General features: G+C 50.0%; 6 protein-coding genes across 6 annotated transcripts; 4 read left to right on the forward strand and 2 right to left on the reverse strand.

The window, feature by feature from the left end:
• Positions 1-139: 139 nt before the first annotated feature.
• Positions 140-2,776, forward strand: KY384_000302 (uncharacterized protein; the record flags this gene model as incomplete). Its single annotated transcript, XM_044808839.1, has 3 exons — positions 140-236; positions 293-2,657; positions 2,728-2,776. 3 exons carry the CDS (start codon positions 140-142, stop codon positions 2,774-2,776), a joined length of 2,511 nt encoding a protein of 836 aa, XP_044665592.1.
• A 218-nt stretch (positions 2,777-2,994) lies between these two features.
• On the reverse strand, positions 2,995-6,314 carry SPT16 (FACT complex subunit spt16; the record flags this gene model as incomplete). The annotated part of the gene is made up of 6 exons (XM_044808840.1): positions 2,995-4,070; positions 4,118-5,564; positions 5,614-5,769; positions 5,818-5,939; positions 5,992-6,076; positions 6,132-6,314. 6 exons carry the CDS (start codon positions 6,312-6,314, stop codon positions 2,995-2,997), a joined length of 3,069 nt encoding a protein of 1,022 aa, XP_044665593.1.
• Positions 6,315-7,002: 688 nt separating this feature from the next.
• On the forward strand, positions 7,003-8,256 carry KY384_000304 (uncharacterized protein; the record flags this gene model as incomplete). The annotated part of the gene is made up of 2 exons (XM_044808841.1): positions 7,003-7,018; positions 7,391-8,256. The coding sequence occupies 2 exons, from the start codon at positions 7,003-7,005 to the stop codon at positions 8,254-8,256; spliced, it is 882 nt and encodes a 293-aa protein (XP_044665594.1).
• A 610-nt stretch (positions 8,257-8,866) lies between these two features.
• Positions 8,867-11,488, reverse strand: KY384_000305 (uncharacterized protein; the record flags this gene model as incomplete). The annotated part of the gene is made up of 4 exons (XM_044808842.1): positions 8,867-9,985; positions 10,034-10,196; positions 10,246-10,352; positions 10,409-11,488. The coding sequence occupies 4 exons, from the start codon at positions 11,486-11,488 to the stop codon at positions 8,867-8,869; spliced, it is 2,469 nt and encodes an 822-aa protein (XP_044665595.1).
• A 1,157-nt stretch (positions 11,489-12,645) lies between these two features.
• Positions 12,646-14,685, forward strand: KY384_000306 (uncharacterized protein; the record flags this gene model as incomplete). Its single annotated transcript, XM_044808843.1, has 3 exons — positions 12,646-12,764; positions 12,817-13,748; positions 13,889-14,685. The coding sequence occupies 3 exons, from the start codon at positions 12,646-12,648 to the stop codon at positions 14,683-14,685; spliced, it is 1,848 nt and encodes a 615-aa protein (XP_044665596.1).
• A 333-nt stretch (positions 14,686-15,018) lies between these two features.
• Positions 15,019-17,546, forward strand: KY384_000307 (uncharacterized protein; the record flags this gene model as incomplete). The annotated part of the gene is made up of 5 exons (XM_044808844.1): positions 15,019-15,056; positions 15,164-16,156; positions 16,206-16,581; positions 16,636-16,809; positions 17,412-17,546. The coding sequence occupies 5 exons, from the start codon at positions 15,019-15,021 to the stop codon at positions 17,544-17,546; spliced, it is 1,716 nt and encodes a 571-aa protein (XP_044665597.1).
• Between the last annotated feature and the right edge of the window lie 85 nt (positions 17,547-17,631).

The following is a 17,631-nucleotide window of genomic DNA, read 5'->3' on the forward strand; positions in this document are numbered from 1 at the left end:
GAGACGCGCCGGCCCTCGCCAAGAAACCTGCTCTTATACCCGTGCTATTTCCGCCACACGTCCACTGCCGCCGCGTCGGCGTCTGGTCGATGCAATTGCATCAACATTCTGCGCATGACGATCTTACTCTGAAAGACATATGGAGACACTGAATGGCCTCGAACAAAACCTTCAGATAGCCTTGCATGAGCACATCGCAGATGTCAAAGCAGAGCTTGCCCAAGAGCAAAAATCTCGTTCGTCCTACTTCCACCATTGTCACGACGGGAAACCTGTCTAAATGGCTGTTTAGATGATGCGGCCTTTGACGCTGAGAGGAATGGATATCAGCAAGATATTCACGCGCTGAAAGCTCGGGTATCAGAGCTCGAAGATGAGAAACAGCACAATGCTGGCAGAGCTGGGGAGGCGGTCTCCTCGGCATTGCTTGGAGTCAGACTGAAAGAAGTCGAGGCTGAGCTTCTACTATGCAAGGAGGATTTCCGAAAGGTGAATACGGCAAAAAGAATGCTGGAGATTAGAATCCGAAAATACAAAGCAATACAAAAAGAGTGGAGAGCCTACTATCGTGATTGGATCGAGCGACAACCTCATCGGCGGCATTCACCAAAGAAAAGCAGAAGGAATGGGGAGTCATCGAGCAAGCCCAGTCTCGAACCAAAGTCTCCAAGGGACTCTGCGCCCCCAACATGCCCGCCGACCTCTTCCGATGGAGGTAACTCGTCTAGGCCTACTTCATTTCACCAGAACGCGCGAAGAAACGTAAAGCTAGGTGCTGATGCCGGTGGCGAAGAAGTCGCGTTTAATTTCGCGGCAACTCAAACAGCAATCCATCAAGAGGAAGACGAAGTGGTGGATGAGCTTGCAGAAACATTCGACGTTACTGAACTAGAAGCAGAAGACGCAGCCCGTGTTGGGTGTGAAGATGTGTTAGTTCATCTAGAGGCACGGCCTGAGAAAGTAGAACATTCAGAAGGCTCATCACCGATCGTTGTCTCTGAACGCTCCTTGAAGCGCAAAAAATTATCAAACGAGCCAGAGCCACGCATTGATATCCACCAAGATCGGGTGGCTCACCCAATTGCCCAAAGAAAACATGGTGTCAAGGTCGAGTTGCTCTCAAGTAGCCCCCTACAACCTTCTAAACTCGTCAACCAGCGAAACAACGCAGGCGACAGCCTGGACTTAGATGATGTCGAGGGAACGCTCTACACGCCGCGAAAGAGGCAAAGGCTTGAGCAAGTGATGCGATCGTCTACAATGGCATGGAATGAAAATCTGGAAGAGCAAGACCCAACGCTGATTACGGGAGAAGAAATTCATGACGAGGCTGGGCCACTGTCTGTCTCCCATAAGTTGATACTTCCAGATCAAGATACGACCAGCATTGAAAGTGAAACTCAGATCTTAGAGCAGCAGTTAAGACGAGCTCGAAAGGAAGCCCAAATAGCCCAACAGAATGCGTATAACCAACGTGTACACGCAAAAAGATCTTTAGCGAGAGTAAATACCACGGATTCACCAAAGACGCCACGCATATTGACGACTCTCTCCGGACAACACCGACACGAAGACGACGAATTTAGCTCTGGCATGACGACCACTTTGGGCTCGGTTACCTTGCCATGGACAAGTCATAGCAAGCATCTCGAGGGGCGACGTACTCCTCCCAGCCGGCGTGACCATGGAGCTGCTGCAGTTCCCATGCTAGCAGAGGACGGAGAGGGCCTCACGTCCCCAAAAGTGCCATCCGGCACCTCGAAAACTATCAAGGAGGGCAAGGGCGTCACAGTAAAAGTAGCTTCTAAGGATCCCAACCGTCACGAGCGGCTCGGCCAGCTTTTGAATGACCCTTCACCCCCTAAGAATCCTCTAATCTCGGATCACAATCAAGAAACCAAGAAAGTGATGCCCACAGCGACTACCCCAGGGGCCAAAGCTTCGCTTAGGACGCCCCAGACCGCACCTGCAAAACAGTCTAAAGCTATAGTTCAGCCAGGCAGCGAACCCGCCCAAGTTCTAGCATCCAAATTTCGCAACCCCAAAATATATCTTAGGAAATCGACACCAAATATCTTGAGATCTGGTTCCATCCAACCTGACGATGAGCCCCTCCGCGCGCGTCCCCTTCAACGTCTCAAACTCGAAGACTTCAAACCAAACCCCGCCCACAGCTCCTTCGCCTTCCACGAATCCCTCCGTCGACACGACGAGAAGAAATCCCGCGGCGGTTGCACAGATCCCAACTGCCAACGCTGCAAAGAAATTGACAAATTCCTTGACGCCAGCGGCTTTCTTTCCTCTTCCACTAACAACCCACTCACCACCAGCGACAACGACGACAAGCTCCTAAAAGACTACCTCGGCCCCTCTTACCAGCGTACCCTCTCCACCATCACCCCAGCTGAGAAGAAGGAGCTGCTTCACAAAGCGCGCAGTCAGCAGTGGAAAGACAGGTTCGGCAAGCATCGGCAGACATTTTCGAAGGCAGCCGAGCCGCCAGGCTTCTGGGACACGGATTTCCCGTCTACGCAGGAGAACGAAGAATTGAGGGAGCAGGCGCGCTTGATGGAGCGGAGGAAGGTAGAGGAGAGAAGGGAGGAAGCGTTGAGAGGCGGGTTGTGGGTATTTGCTGATGAGGTTGCTAAAGCGACGAGGTGAAAGCTTCGGCGGTTACTACGTTCGTATCTACTCTATTGGTTGTATGTCCTGTGAATGTCTCCATAGCATCGTTGAGTGCCGAGAGCTGCATTTTGGGAGCATTGTAGAAGGTTAGCATAATAAACGTTCGCAACGTACGAAGCAAATGGAAATCATGTAAAGATGTCAATGATCATGATGACAAGTCCAATGTCAAATATCATTCTAGTCAAACACATGGTATCTTAGTAATTCCCATTCAATCTGCCTTGGTTGCCATGAGTAAATCAACCATCTCCTAGCAACATGTGAAGCCCACGGAAGAGAGCCCCAACGCCCAGAAGCATGACCGAACTATTTCTTTTTCTTTTTCGGCTTCTCTTCATCATCCAATCCTCCCTCCCGGTCCTTCTTCTTCGCCTTCCTCTCCAGTTCATCCCAATCCTCCCCACTCTCATCATCATCACTAGCATCCCCCTCATCAGCACTAGCATCATGGTCAAACTCACTGTCCGCACTACTCTCCTCACTCGCCCCAAAATCACTCTCACTCATCTCGTACGCGCTCTCCTCATCCTCCTCCTCCTCTTCCTCATCATCGCTCTCCATCGTGAGGAAGCTCCATCCGCCATCCCTAAAAAACTGGTGGGTGTCCGCAGTAACGGTCTTCATAATGGTGCTCCAATTAAGATTGAGGGGGCCTTCACTGTAGGAGATATCGACGCTGTCGAGCCAGTCTTTGACATTCTCGAGAGCTTCGACGGGGACGGTGTTAATGTGAGCTGGGGGCCGATGGAAGTCCTTGAAGACGAAGACCATGTCGAAGTTTTTGAGGCCGAATTGGACACGTTCGAGATGGACGATTTCGAGCTCGTCCAGGGGGATGACTGTGAATGGAGGTTCTGTGAGCTGGACAAGGCAGTCTTGTGTTGGTTGCATGAGGACATTAGAGCGGTTAGGAACTCCGTTGAAGCCAAGTTCTCGGAATGGAATGTCCGTGCCTGTGTCGGGAGAAGCTGCGTTGATCTTCTCTGCAAAATTCTTGAATTCTTTGTCGAGTAGTGCCCTGCGTCGACGCTCTTCTTGTTCCTGTTCGAATTCTTCTTCGTCGCCATAGCGGTGTTTGCGCTTCCGATTGCCGGTCTCATCGAATGCCATGTCCGTGGCTTCTCGGTAGAATTGCACGTCTTTAGCCTTCTTCTTACCAATCATGATAGGATCTTTAAGGTGCACATGGATGATGACTATGAGTTCGTGAGTGCAGGGTTGGAAGAAAAGATGCTTGATATTGCTGAATAGAACGTCAACTCGCTGGCCACGAGCATCGAAATAGCGCAGGCCGTTCGCTTGTATTTGGACCTCGCCAGTTATCCGTTTACCTTCCAAGCCTGGGCGTACGTAGCAATTATCGAGGTGCTGTGGCCTTGCATCTGCTTACTGTTAGCTGGGTATTCAGAAATGGTCGTCCGCGACCTACGTCGCAACTCTTTGAGCTGGTCCTGCTCTACAACATCCTCCAGCTCCTTCTTCTCCTGCTCACGGCGTACCGCTGCCTTTCTGAGATTAGTTATTTTATCCGCAATATCCGACATACGATTAGCATCTGTCGATCTAAAAGTAAGGCTCCGCACAAAGTGAGCTGTAGGATCTTCAAAGGGCTGGTCGTCTTTGCGTCCAACGCCTTGGCCTGGCGACAAGAAATTGATTCGTAAGTAGGCGAATTCTCCCTCTGTGCTGTTGCTAGCGTTTTTTACGGTGTTAATGTGGAAAGGTACCGGTCTGCCCATGATGGGCAGAACAATTGTTGAAGCCTTTTCGTCGACTACAATGGCCAACTCACCCACTCTGGAAGGAAACTGATTGTCCCGCTTGTAAGACTCGAATTTCTTGAATTTCTTCTGTTGAACCCCGTTGGCATCACCAGTCGCCTCGCTGAAATTGGCGACACCTTCGCGTTGTTTCTTCTCGGAAAGCTCTTTCTGATGCTCACGCCGCCTAGCCTCCGCACCATCATCGGTTTGCTTTCCACGGTTATCTCGAAGTTTGGTCTTCACAATGTTGTTGGATGCAACTGCGCCGACTTTTGGGTCTTTCTTCTTCGATTTTTCCTTGGGCGCTTCGTCTTCCTCTTCGTCTTTGAAATAGAACGAGACAGTACCAATTTCACTGGAAGCACCATTTGTGAAATTGGCTGCGTCATCCTGCTTGCCTAGGACTCGGACCGTATCGCAGAGGAAGAGGCTGTAATTCTTGCTCTTATTGTCCTGTGGGCTCGGGTTCGAGAGATCGGTGAACCCAGGAGCCAACGTTAAGGTCATGCCGTCTTTCAATTGCCTTGTGTTTCGTGCATTGATGACAAGAGTTGGATCTCGAGTCTCAAAGCCCACACCTCCACCGATGTTCTTCAAAAAGTGTTTCTCTAGATCCGGTTTCTTGTTCTTGATAAGGGCAATAGCTTTGTTGTAAAGGTCTCTGATTACTACACCCTCCCGGGCCTCACGTATCAGCATATCCTGTATCGAACTCAATAATTTGTAATTCTGCTCTTGAGACGTGTTCGGATCCACCATAAAAGTTCGCGCGACCATCGAAGCATAACTCTTGTAACGTAGCCCGAGTCCCGCAATGATGATGCCAGCGTGAAGGTTCTTGTCGTCCGAGAGCGCCGATAATTTCAAGTCGTAATGACCACCACTCTGGATAGTGGGGCCATACGCCCAATCAAGCTGGCTGCTATCAAAATCGGAAGGTAATTTTGTCTTGAGACCCTTGAAGAACTTGGGATTGTCGAGTTTCCCATCGATCTTGTCTTGCAAGCTCTTGTGGGTGACTTTCTTCTCCTCGTCCAGTATCGACGACATTTCCTCCACAAAGTATTCGGTTAGCATGCCTGTGCATGCTCTCGAGGCGTTGCGCATTGAACGCTGATTTTGAGTTAGCCTTTGATAGTCATGACGTTGGGCTCCAGGCTACCAGCTCAGTCTCATCTTTGGCGGAGAAAGCCGCAGCGGATAGTGCCGTGGAGATATCAACCTCTTCGACGTCCTTTGAAACATCACCAAGGGCTTTCTTCCACTCATCGGCAAACGGCCCCGCGGCAGTATCTTTTGGTAAGGTTCCGACTTTTTTCTATGTGTATTCAGTCGACAGTCCCAAGGGTTGGATCATAGGTCTTACTCCGGCAGATTTGATGACATCTAGGCACTTTTCAAACTGTTTTGCATTCTCTTCTGAATCTTTGCCTCGCACCAGAACTTCGAGATGAATCTTGCCACCTTTCAGCGCTTCAAGATGTTTTGCTGTATGATCGATTTAGCTAGGCTTTGTGTGATCTGAGTATGAGTCATGTACCCTTTTTCGCAGTTGTGACAACGGTGAGGGATTCTGGCGTGAATACCATCAAAGTAGCTGGAAATTCGTAGCCCAGTAGCCATGACTGCAGTGTGTCAGCAATATATCTTCGAGATCAGCACGAAATTTTTCCCCCTTACATGCAGAGCATTACTTTTGTGATATGTTGGAACTTCTTCGTTCTTCCCAAGTATTATCACTATTGAGCCAGCTCCAGCAAACAACGCGTCGGTTGATGATCGTTTGTCATTCTTCCAAGTAGAGATCAGGTGAGAGAGACGGCTGTGAAAAAGCTCTCTATCGATTTTGACCTCTTCCGCCATGGCGACCGTTCAACAGATAGAGGTGATGTAAAAGCAAGGCTTTATCAACATCGAATGAGTGCAAAGAAATTCGCGATAGGTACGCGTTTAAGTGTAATTTAAATACGATACGCTAGCGCATAAGCTCCCCCGACATGGCCCCCTAATGATCTCTCCCCAGAGATCGGTCTATAGGGTATGCTCCAGGGCCTGGCTCCCTATGATTGTCATTTAGAGCTCCTTATGACAGTAAATTTCAGCAGAGCCACCTTTCAGGCTGAGTGCTATTCAGTCAATTTGGGAGGACGTGTCTACACATGCTACGATTTCCTTTGTAAGTGTCTCTTCTGGGACATCTCTGGACTGCTCTTGTCAAAGTAGTGGCAGCATAATCGGGAATGGAAAAATACCCCATTGATACATCGTTTCGTCATTCCCAAGACGTCATAGCATTGGGAACACCAGATTTTATACCATCTGTGTGTCTTGAGCTATGCCAAATATCGAAGTCTCGATAGCCTGTATTCAACTGATGTTGTCTGAAGACCCGTGTATGATGTTCGTGCACTGATCTGCAGAAATAAGGGTGAGAGAAATACCTCGTTCAAGTAGCTCGTTCGTTTGATCTTTCTTATGGCTAGAAATACTTTGTATTCGATTCTCATCCTCCTTCTCTCCATCTCCGTCTCTTTCATCTACCTCCTAAAAGATGCTTTCCTCTGGCGGTACGAAGTTCTGGGTTTCTCTCGCCCCCCTCCACTATCCGCAACGTCCACGGGACGCACCTCACCACTATCCCCAACACCAACGGCTGCGAAGACATCCACTACCATGCCGCCAGCAACCTGATCTTCGGCGTTGCAGAAACGGACCCCCGGTCCCGCAGCAATTGGTTCCCTGGCACCGCCAATTACGCTGACCCGCACAACCTCAGCACGGGGCAGATCTTCACCATTGATCCCTCCACCACGGAGAAAACTGTCTTAGAGCTCGAAAACTTCTCCGGACCGTTTGTGACTCATGGCATCGACATTTACACTCCCCCTCGGAGCCGGAGGCGGTATACATCCTCGCCATCAACCATCTGCCGAATCCAGCTCATCTGGCCGGGATAAAGGACGCCGCCGTTGACATCCCCGCCGCGCGGTCACAGGTCGAATTATTCAAGTACACGATAGGCAACAGTAGCACGACACACCTTCGCTCGGTAACTCACCCTTTAATCCGTACGCCAAACGATATATACGCCGTTAACGAGCACGAGATCTATGTGACAAACGACCACTACTACCGCGGCGGCTTAATGCGTCAGATTGAGGAATTTGGCGGCCACGAGTTTGCCGGGTGGTCTGATGTCGTGTACGTGCATTGGGCATCTTTAGATGCTTCGAGCGGGACAGAAGGCGTGGACGCGAAGGTCGCGCTGAGGGAGACCCACAATCCGAATGGGCTAGGACATGGGCCCAATGGCGAAGTGGTCCTAGGGAGAGCGGTGGCAGGGATGATGGCGATTTTGCGGCCGAGGGATGATAAGACGCTAGAGATCACGGAGCAGGTGAGATTGAAGACGACGGTGGATAATCCATTTTATTTCGAAGATCCGTATGTACGGGAGAGTGGGGGGCGGAATGCGAGTGGGTATGTGTTGGCGTGCTTGACAAGGGCGATGGGGTTTCCCAAGGATGAGAGTCAGCCAGTCAGTGTATGGTTGGTCCAGAGGACGGCGAAAGCGGAGGGTGGAGGAAGGGACGGGATGCTAGAGGGGGAGGGGAGAGATGAGAAAGGGAAGAAGGGGTGGGAACATCATTTGATTTTTCAGGATGATGGACGTGTCATCCATACCGCTAGCACAGCAGTCCTCGTAGCCATCGATCCGCGGGAGAATGAGGGTAGGAAGGAGGGGTGGTTGTTTGTTGCAGGGCCGTTGGCGGAGAATGTTATCAGGACCAAGATTGAGCTGTGAGCTTTTATGAGGTTTTGCGCTGTCCTAATTATTGGTGGACCGGATTATGCACAACTGATTAAAGCGGTCAATGTCTTTTCATGAGCATTGAAAGGGCACAAGATATTTAGAAGTGATCAAGGGTAAAATTTGGTGCCTCTAATCAATCTGATTTGGAGCTGGGAAAGTCGAACAGGGCCAAAAGTTTGCGGTCGGATATAACTATGTACACTCAAAGATCTCGAAAACCATCAGGGATGTCAACCAAAGTCAGCGTGAGCCTCAACTGTCTCTTTCAACAACGGACGACCCTATTCATACTACCTGAAACCTATATTTGGTCGCGCAGGGACAAAAAATGCAGAACATATACATGTGTCACTGACTCGGCACAGGCTTGTACACATTTGGATCGAATTTTTCTCTTTTCATCTTCGCCTTTTGCTTCTTGGGTATCTTCGATAGATTAAGAAAAAGCGATAGATGGCACGCAAAATTTGGACCACCATCTTCACACTGTCTGGTCCATCTCATCCCCTTCACATACCTAGCTGTATAGAACCTACTAAGTCGACTTCGATCCTAGCTGCCGCCTAAGAGTCACGCTTAGGGGTCATGATGCTCTTTTGAATCATAGTCTCTGGTAGAATAAGATATAGGCGACTTTGTTGTCCTTGACCGAAGTATGCCTGCCAACTGGCGTCGCTTTTCCTGAGCTAGAGGCCTTCGGCGTGAGGTTACCATTGACTGCAGCTGATCGCTTCTTGCCTGCTGATACGTCATTGAGATTCTCATGGACATGACTCCAAGGCTTCTCGGTCTTCGGCTGATCCTCGTCCTCGTCTACAGTAAATTGGTCGTAGACGCTGCCACCTTTATTTGTGGTTTGGTCATTCTTATGTTGTTCGAGTGCTTTCGCCAGAAGCTTTGGGTCCTCTTCGCTGCCACCTGCTGCCACGTCGTCACTGCGAATCCGCTTAATCACCGTGTCATCGATACGAATCCATTCGCGGCCATCTTGTCGTCGTACGTCCACGGTGTAATGACCAAGGCCTGCATTTTTGCCGTGATGGTAGACGACACCAACAAGACGATATTTGGGAAGACCTCCATGAGCTACAAGTCCACCGCGTTTATGCTGGGGGAAGACTTCTTTGGGAATTTCTAGGTCAAGGGGGTAGCCTATTTTCTTCCAAATCTTTTGTGCCCCACCCGTGTTGTCGTACTGGAAGCGCTTGAGGTGAAGTATCAAGACCTCTGGAAGCGTTTCGATGGTGACCTGTTTAGTTGCAGTGGAACCGGGTCCGCGCGGGGATTCGAAATCACCGTGCAATGTTTCCGGCTTGGTGAGATTCTTCAAAGCATCAACGATGTTGTTCACTTGCGGCGCACCAATATCAAGCTGTAAAGGTTGATATGGCTCGAGAGTTACGGAGTTCTTCTTCCCGGGAATACGCAATTCTGATCGGAGGTTGCCCCCGAAAATCTTCGTGACTGGGGACTCGGTCGTAATGGCGCCAGATGAACGTGTGATTGCGGCTCGCTGCTTTGGGCCGACTTCTAACCACATGCCTTCGTCGACTACTGCTATTCCGCTACTTGAACTTTGTGGCGACTTTACACCTTCGCTGGGAGATGAAGCGCCGGTTGCAGATTTTGGTCCGCCTGAATTCAAAACTCGGCTACATTCAAGATGCAGCTCCTCAAGTAAAAAGCCAAGGAATTCCTCAGCATCTTGCTGTTGACCGCGCTGTTTCGATTAGCAAGCGCTTGGCGTCAAACAAGTGTATGAACTTACGCGCATAGAGGCAAAGCGTGGTACATGCCTGATCACAGCATAGACAAATTCAGGAACGAAGGATTCTCCGTACTGCTCAAGCTCTTTGTCCTTCAGACGCATGCGAAGCTGCTCAACAGATACAGTCGCATCAATGATTTTGAATTCTCGCATGAACATTATCCTATGCTTGATCAGTAGTCACACTGCGAAGTAACTCATCTGTAACTCACATAGCATCCATCATTGGGGTATCACTCTTGAAGCTATGTACTGCTTGCTTGCCAACTTTTTCCAAAAACGCATAGAATGGGACACAAAACAAAAGGATTTGCAGAACCTGAGGGATTGTCAGAAATTGAAGTATAGACTAGATAGTCATCAAGTAGAGCTCACAGAATTCATAAAGCACGTGTTGCCAGTATTGACGAGACCACGAGGTTCCAGGAAGGATATCTTGTCGGTACCTTCTTTGACATTATAGGATTTTAGCACGTCTACAAGAAAACTCGTCTTCGAATCAAATAATTCATTCTTGTGGGCATTTCCATTCGATGTAGCGGCTGCTGAGCTTGCGGGACTAGACGCAGGGGCAGCCTTGGTCCTGACGAGATCGGCCCATGATTTGGGAGCAACTTTGGCCGGCGCCGGCTTGGCTTCTTCAGGTACTGTAGTAGAGTCTTGTGTCAAGCCCGTGTTGTCGACGTATAGTTCTGAAGGTTTTGTGGTCTCGGATACCACGCTTCCACTAGGTTGTTTTGACGCACGAGCTGGAAGAGGAATATTCGGCACTGCTGGTCGAATAGAGACTGCAGGTACCGCTGATGGCGCAGTAGAGGAAGCTTTGGGTGTAATTTGACGAGGAGGTGCGACGGACGAGGGAGTTGTAGGTTGTGTCGACACTATCTCAGAAGGTGGTCGAGATGTCGGGGGTGTTTCAAGGCTTGGCGGCCCTGCGGAAGGTAGTCTTTCAGGAATAGGAGCTTCGGTCTTGGTGGGAGGGTCTGGCTCGACCTGCATGGACAGCTCACTGGCATCTGGTCGTGGTGGTAGCACGACAGGTATGTTGTCTGATTGAGCGTCAAATATTCTTCTTCGTCTCGATTTTTGGGCTGCAAAATCGCCCTCAAAAGACTGCCAAGGAAGTGGAGGGTAGAAGGTCGTCCGAGTAGGTACCGGAGAAGGTGCCCTAGGCGCAGGAGGAGGCGCTGGAGCGATTCTTTGAGGGCTGGGAGCTTGTGGTGGTGGAATCATAGGGGTGTACGGCGAAGTATTGGCTGGAGAGGGTGAGAGTAGGCCTTGGCCTGAATGAACAGAGGAAGATGAGGGATGTTGATGGGGTGATGGTCTCATGACTGGATAATGCTGGGGCTGGGCGTAAGGATTCATCGGAGGATATTGTGGATAGCCCCTTCCCATGGCCATGTGCATCGGATATTGTTGTTGCCATTGTTGAGGAGCCGGTCGGTACGGCATGTGATATTGATATGGATACCCCGGGTACATGGAAGGGTGTGGAGGATATGGTGATGAGCTGTATGAAACATTTTGACCAGGTCGCCCATTTGGGAAGGGTACGGCAGGAGGAACCTGTGAGAGCACAGGCTGGTGTTGATTCATGGCGAAAAGATGTGGAAGAGTTGCGCTCCTCCGAGCGCTCTTCTCCTTAACTCTTGCTAGTCTTCGCAAGCGCCAACAAGAGGTTCATTTTGATCTTGGCTTAGTCGTAGCAGTCCTGCAAGGTTTTTTGTCAGTACTTCTAACATCCTTGAAAGTGTGTGTCGTCGGTCTTAAGGGAGAGGAATAGAGCAGGCGTACTGGAAAGATGGAGAACCCCGAAACCGATGGGGACGCGCCTTCGCAGGATTAAATTTAACAATAGTCTGATGAATCGACAATAGGAATGAGACGTCAATAACAATAGTCAGCTGTATTACAAAGGGTTCGAAGTGGACTAGTGTGACGAGTTGCTGTGAAGTGAAGACTTTCAGCTGTCTGCTGTGCCGGGAGTTTTCTTCGAGGCTGCGATGAGACCGTTTTGCCAAGACTTTTCAGACTTTGGGCGGATCGCCTTTGGCCCCTCATGTTCGTGATGTGACTAACATCCAACCCCTCTGGGGACTACATATCCCCGAGGGTCAGAGCAGAGTCACAGTATTTGCTATACTCGAGCTTAGATAGTCTGTCATCTGACATAGGTGGCAATTTGCATTGATCTGAGAGATTCTCGACTATGAACCGCGATGCTGTCGAACCCAGCACTTACGTTGTCAACGTCCAAGAACGCGTCTGCTTCAGCACAGATCCCATCACCTGCACAATCACAAGCTTCATCTTCTTCAGCGACAGAGGGCCATTCACACAAGCGGATTGGAGGTTCAGGTAGTTTCGGGGCTGGCTCACAGAACCGATCCACGTCATCAAGCGCGAGAAACAGTCAAGCGAACCGCAAGCAACATAAAAATCAACGTCGTCCAAGGCTCGCGGATGAGGATGCTGCTGCTGAGTCCGTGAGTGCTCTTCTCAGGAAGCGATCAACGAGTCGAAACTTCGACTGGCCCAATGGCTGATCAGAGTAGGCGGCCATGCAATCGACCAGTAGCCGGAAAGGTCGAACGTCGATCACACATCTCATGAACTTTAGTCTCCCTCCTCGCCCGCAGTATAATTCTCAACAGCATTTTGGGCGGAACGTTAGACGCAACCCAACCTGGGGAGTGGGCTCTGGTTATCACGCCCAAGACAAGATCAGGTTTGATGCCATGAGGTTCAAGCTTCCTCACACAGTACTGACAAAGTACAAGATACATTCATGCCAACTATCGCTTCGTTGTCAAACCTTCCGGTGACTATCGTGCCCAAGCCGTTGACGCGGATGTACACCTCGATTGGGATAATGTCTTGCAGATCTTGGTTTCCGCGCAATCGCAGGCCACCAACTGTCCTATCTGCTTGTCAAAACCAGTGGCTCCCCGAATGGCGAAATGTGGCCATATATTCTGCTTGCCATGTCTCATACGTTACATGCACTCTACTGATGACACAAATCCCATCCCAGAGAAGCGAGCTAGATGGAAGAAGTGCCCAATATGCTACGACATCATTTATATTTCCGAGACGCGGCCTGTGCGGTGGTTTGTTGGTCAGGAAGGCGAACGTCCTCAGGAAGGGACCGACGTTGTGCTCAGACTTCTGATTAGGAGACCTGGAAGCACCCTTGCTTTGCCTCGTGATGGCGCTGAGATGCTTGAGAATACGGAAGAGATACCTTGGTATTCAGCTGCAGAGGTTATGGATTACGCTCGGATCATGAAAGGAAGTGAGGACTACATGATGGAGCAATACGACGAAGAAGTTGAGGAGCTACGGCAGCAAGAGAGAGAGGATGAATTGATGTTTGGCGAAGATTCTCAGTGGACAAGGAAAGCTTTCGCGTCTATTGACGAAGCGACAAGGAAAATTGAAGGTATTGGTAATCCACCAAGTGCGCCTCAAGTACCGAGAGAAAGAAAGCCTCGACGTCCACCTATTGAATATCGAACGGATACTGATGAAATGCCCGAGCACTACGTACACCAACATGCTCAGAGATCTGGTCAGTCGTCATCAAGGGGCTCTGTCATTGCTCAGTATGAGAGATCTGGCTCAGCCGTAGCCACGGAGACATCCAGAATACCAGGCGCCCGAAATCAAGCCGCAAAGATTGCAGACGGTACTAGCTCCTCATCGGCTGAAGGTGCTTCAGCAAGCTCCCGAGCCCAATCCACAGCGCCTTCAACACCTGCTCAAGATCCATACCCTGCCGGATCACATCGAAATAGGTCTCTTGCTGCTTCGCACAACACGCGAAACGATTCACCTTTTTTTTCTATGAAGCTCTCCTCCACTTCTACCTCTCATCGCTTGACATAAGAATACTCAAGGCAGCATTTGGAGACTATCCTTCCTTCCCAACCACGATTCTACCACGAGTGGAACACGTTTCAACTGGGCACATTTTAGATGATGAGCTCCGAAAGCGAGCGAAATATCTCGGCCACCTGCCCCACGGCTGCGAAGTGGGCTTCCTGGCATGTGACTGGACTGACGTTGTCTCTCCTGAGATTTTGGAGCATTTTGGTTCCGAAATCGAACGTAGACGTAAAAGGAACAACGAAAAAGCAACGCGCGAGGAGAAGGAGCGGCTTCGTGCAGAGAAAGAAGAAGACGACAAACGATGGGCTACCGCACGCAGGAAGAGACCCAGTCTCAGTCATGACATTCACTCTGGTGTGGAGTTCCAGCCATTACCCGATCCCTCTGCAGCGGACATTCATGCATCGTCGACTTCACCCCCTTGGGTCGGATCAAAGGGGCAGCAAGGCTCGGCATTTGCTACATTAGCATCGCCATCTACGAGTCCAACAACTCAAAGGACCGTCTGGGGAACACGAATTGCAGCACCTTCGACACCACCAACAGCTCCTATCGATGGAGACGACGAAGTACCAGGTGACGACGGTTGGCTCCAGGACTGGGAAACACAGCTGCTTCGCGACGAAGAGCTGACAGCTCAGATCGAAGGCATGCGAATCGAAACGAGCAATTCAACACAGGTCGTGGCGAGTAGTGGCAAGAAGAAGAAGGGCAAGAAAATCACACTAATGAGCACGAATGCACGTAGAGGAGCTTGAAATTCGACTAACAGGAAATCAAAACCTGAGTATATCTGAAAGCTTCAATGTATATAGCGGGTCTAGACTCAGGACTGGTCAGGAGATGCATTATTTTGTAAGATGATTATCCGTAGAAAAAGAGACCAGAGACCTTTGACCCAGAATTTTGCAGCTGAGGCGTGCTAGCCGCATCTGCAAATGAAGTGTGCCGAAACTCAATTTTGACGCGCCAAGCTTTAAGACACGTCCTGACGTCGACGAGCAAATGAGTCGCTTTAGGGACAACCATCAGCGATTGTCTACGTCTCCATAGTCCCTCCTTACCTGAGTGGACCTGTCAATCTTGCAAGGATGACGCTTACGCGATCCCAGCTAGGTGAAACACCAAGGTAAGCTCAGATCTTGCCGATTCGCAGGCTGGACCTTCAAACCCCTGCGCATCTAGACACACATCTTCATGCTCCCTTGTACGTCAAATACTCACATTCCATCCTAGACGAACAGAGCATCCGGGCTACGTTGAGACACCTACACGACGTTCAACGCGCGGGCGCAAATCTGTTGTTCCGAGCGATAGTGGCAGCACAAGCACCTCACCTAGCTCATCCCAAATCCTCTCTCCTACCTCGACCGCAAAAAGCGGTTCAAACATAAATGGGTCGGCAAGCACGCGGGGACGGGGTCGTCCCGCTAAAGCAGCCAAAGACGCGGTGGCCAGGGGCGCGAACGGCGAGGAATTGGAGTTCGGAGGCGTCTTGGGAGTGTCGGCTATGATGATCGGCTTTCCTATCCTGATGTGGTACATGTGGCTCGGTGCAGCTTACTACCGCGGAGGATTCCCTGCCAGGGAGAAAGGAAAGGAGAGTTGGACACATTTCGGCTTGGTTCTGCTCAATCTGGTAATTCAGGGCGCCTTCCCAACACTGAAGGCGTGGGCGATATACTGGGGCTTCTTGATATTCGAAGGAGTGCTATATCTTTACATGCCTGGGATATACGTGAAAGGAAAACCTCTTGAGTGGGAAAGGGGGAAGAGGTTGGATTACTACTGCAGCGGAGTATGGAGCTTTTACCTGACAATTGTTGTCGCATTGGGATTGCATGCGTCAAGGATTTTCCGTCTCGACACGATCATCGACGAATTTGGGCCTATCATGACTGTGTCTATCATTAGCGGATTCGGAGTCTCAATCGCTGCATATGCGGCTGCCATCTGGCGGGGTAAACAGCATCGTATGTCTGGACGACTTCTTTATGACTTTTTCATGGGCGGGGAGCTGAATCCGAGGATTGGTCAATGGCTGGATCTGAAGATGTTCTGCGAAGTGAGACTGCCGTGGTACACCCTGTTTCTCATTTCGCTAGGCGCGGCAGCGAGGCAATATGAACGCTATGGATATGTGACAGGAGAAGTTGGTTTCTTGCTACTCGCTCATTTCCTATATGCGAATGCCTGTTCCAAGGCTGAGGAGGCAATTGTCACCACATGGTGCGACAGCCTCCCTCGTGTTCATTTACTATGCTAATGCAGAACTTAGGGACATGTATCACGAGAAATGGGGCTTCATGCTAATCTTCTGGAATATGGCGGGCGTTCCTTACACCTATTGCCACTGCGCCATTTATCTTGCGAGTCACGCACCAGCAGAGTACCACTGGAATCGAGCGCTGCTTGCGCTCCTCTACATCTCCTACCTCTTCGTCTACTGGGTTTGGGATTCATGTAACGGCCAGAAAAATCGTTTCCGCCAACAGGAAAGAGGCACTCTATCATACCGAAAGACCTTCCCTCAAGTACCGTGGACTACTCTTGAGAATCCAAACACCATCAAAACGAAGACGGGAGATAGTATCTTGGTGGATGGGTGGTACAAGTATGCACGGAAGGTTCATTATACGTGCGATATGTATTTCGTAAGTCATATTTCTACCCCATCTTGCATTATGCAGGACTGATGAGGAATCTAGGCCCTCACATGGGGTCTTGTCACCGGCTTCAAGAGCCCATTTCCATGGTTCTACGCAGCCTTCTTTTTGCCAATGATCATCCACCGTGCGATTCGAGACCAACAGAAGTGTCGACGACAGTATGGTAGCGCGTGGGATGAGTACGAAAAGCAAGTTCCTTACTGGTTTATTCCTGTAGGCCTCCGCTTCGAACCTAACCCCCGATCAGCTTGCTAATGAGCATAGTATGTTTATTGAATTCTTTATGGCCCTTGAAGGATTTCTTGCATACTTAAAGCGACGTTCAAACCCCTGTTATCCGCTGTATAAACAATCTTTTGGAGATACCCGCCTTCGTGGAGATAATGTGAAACCTTCGATCAATGCTGTCACTTCTCTAGCTTCTGTATTCTTTGTGCCGCGTGTCACTATATGGCAGTCTTCTGACGCTTTGCAAACAGTTCGCATGGCCAGCTCGCTGCACGCCTCCCTCTTTGCTGTTTCTGGCCCCTTTCTGGCCTGTGTTAAGCTGGAAGGGAGCGTTGCAAACAGCTTGCAATGCTGCACGGCTGCTTGCTGCTTTCCCGATTGTTTGTGAGCCTATTTTTGGCTGGAAACGCGTTTCTCAAAACCTGCGTGTTAAATAATACGTTCCCAACCGTTGTCACTACTGTTCTCACGCTCTTTTTAGCTAGGGAAACACTCAGACCCATCGCACTGGTGCGATGGCGATCGACTAGTTTGATATATGCTGAGAGCTGATCTGACGGAGGCGCGACTTTCGTGCTGGAGGCTAGATCAATGCACTGTTGATCACTCGCGAACTAGTAGAGTTGGGTGCGAATGAGAAGGCCTGGCCACTCCACACTGGGCAACGGCATACCGCTAGCACGGGCCCGCAAACAGTGGATTTGAAGGTCAAGTACGAATGAGACTCTGATTCAATTCTGCTCCCCGCAAACCTATCTCTCACGTTAACCTACGTAGAGGCTGATTTAGACGGTATACAGCGTATAG

The sequence above is a fragment of the Bacidia gigantensis genome (genome assembly GCF_019456465.1).
Source record: "Bacidia gigantensis strain McMullin 20006 chromosome Unknown contig_49, whole genome shotgun sequence".
NCBI classification, from domain to species: domain Eukaryota; kingdom Fungi; phylum Ascomycota; class Lecanoromycetes; order Lecanorales; family Ramalinaceae; genus Bacidia; species Bacidia gigantensis.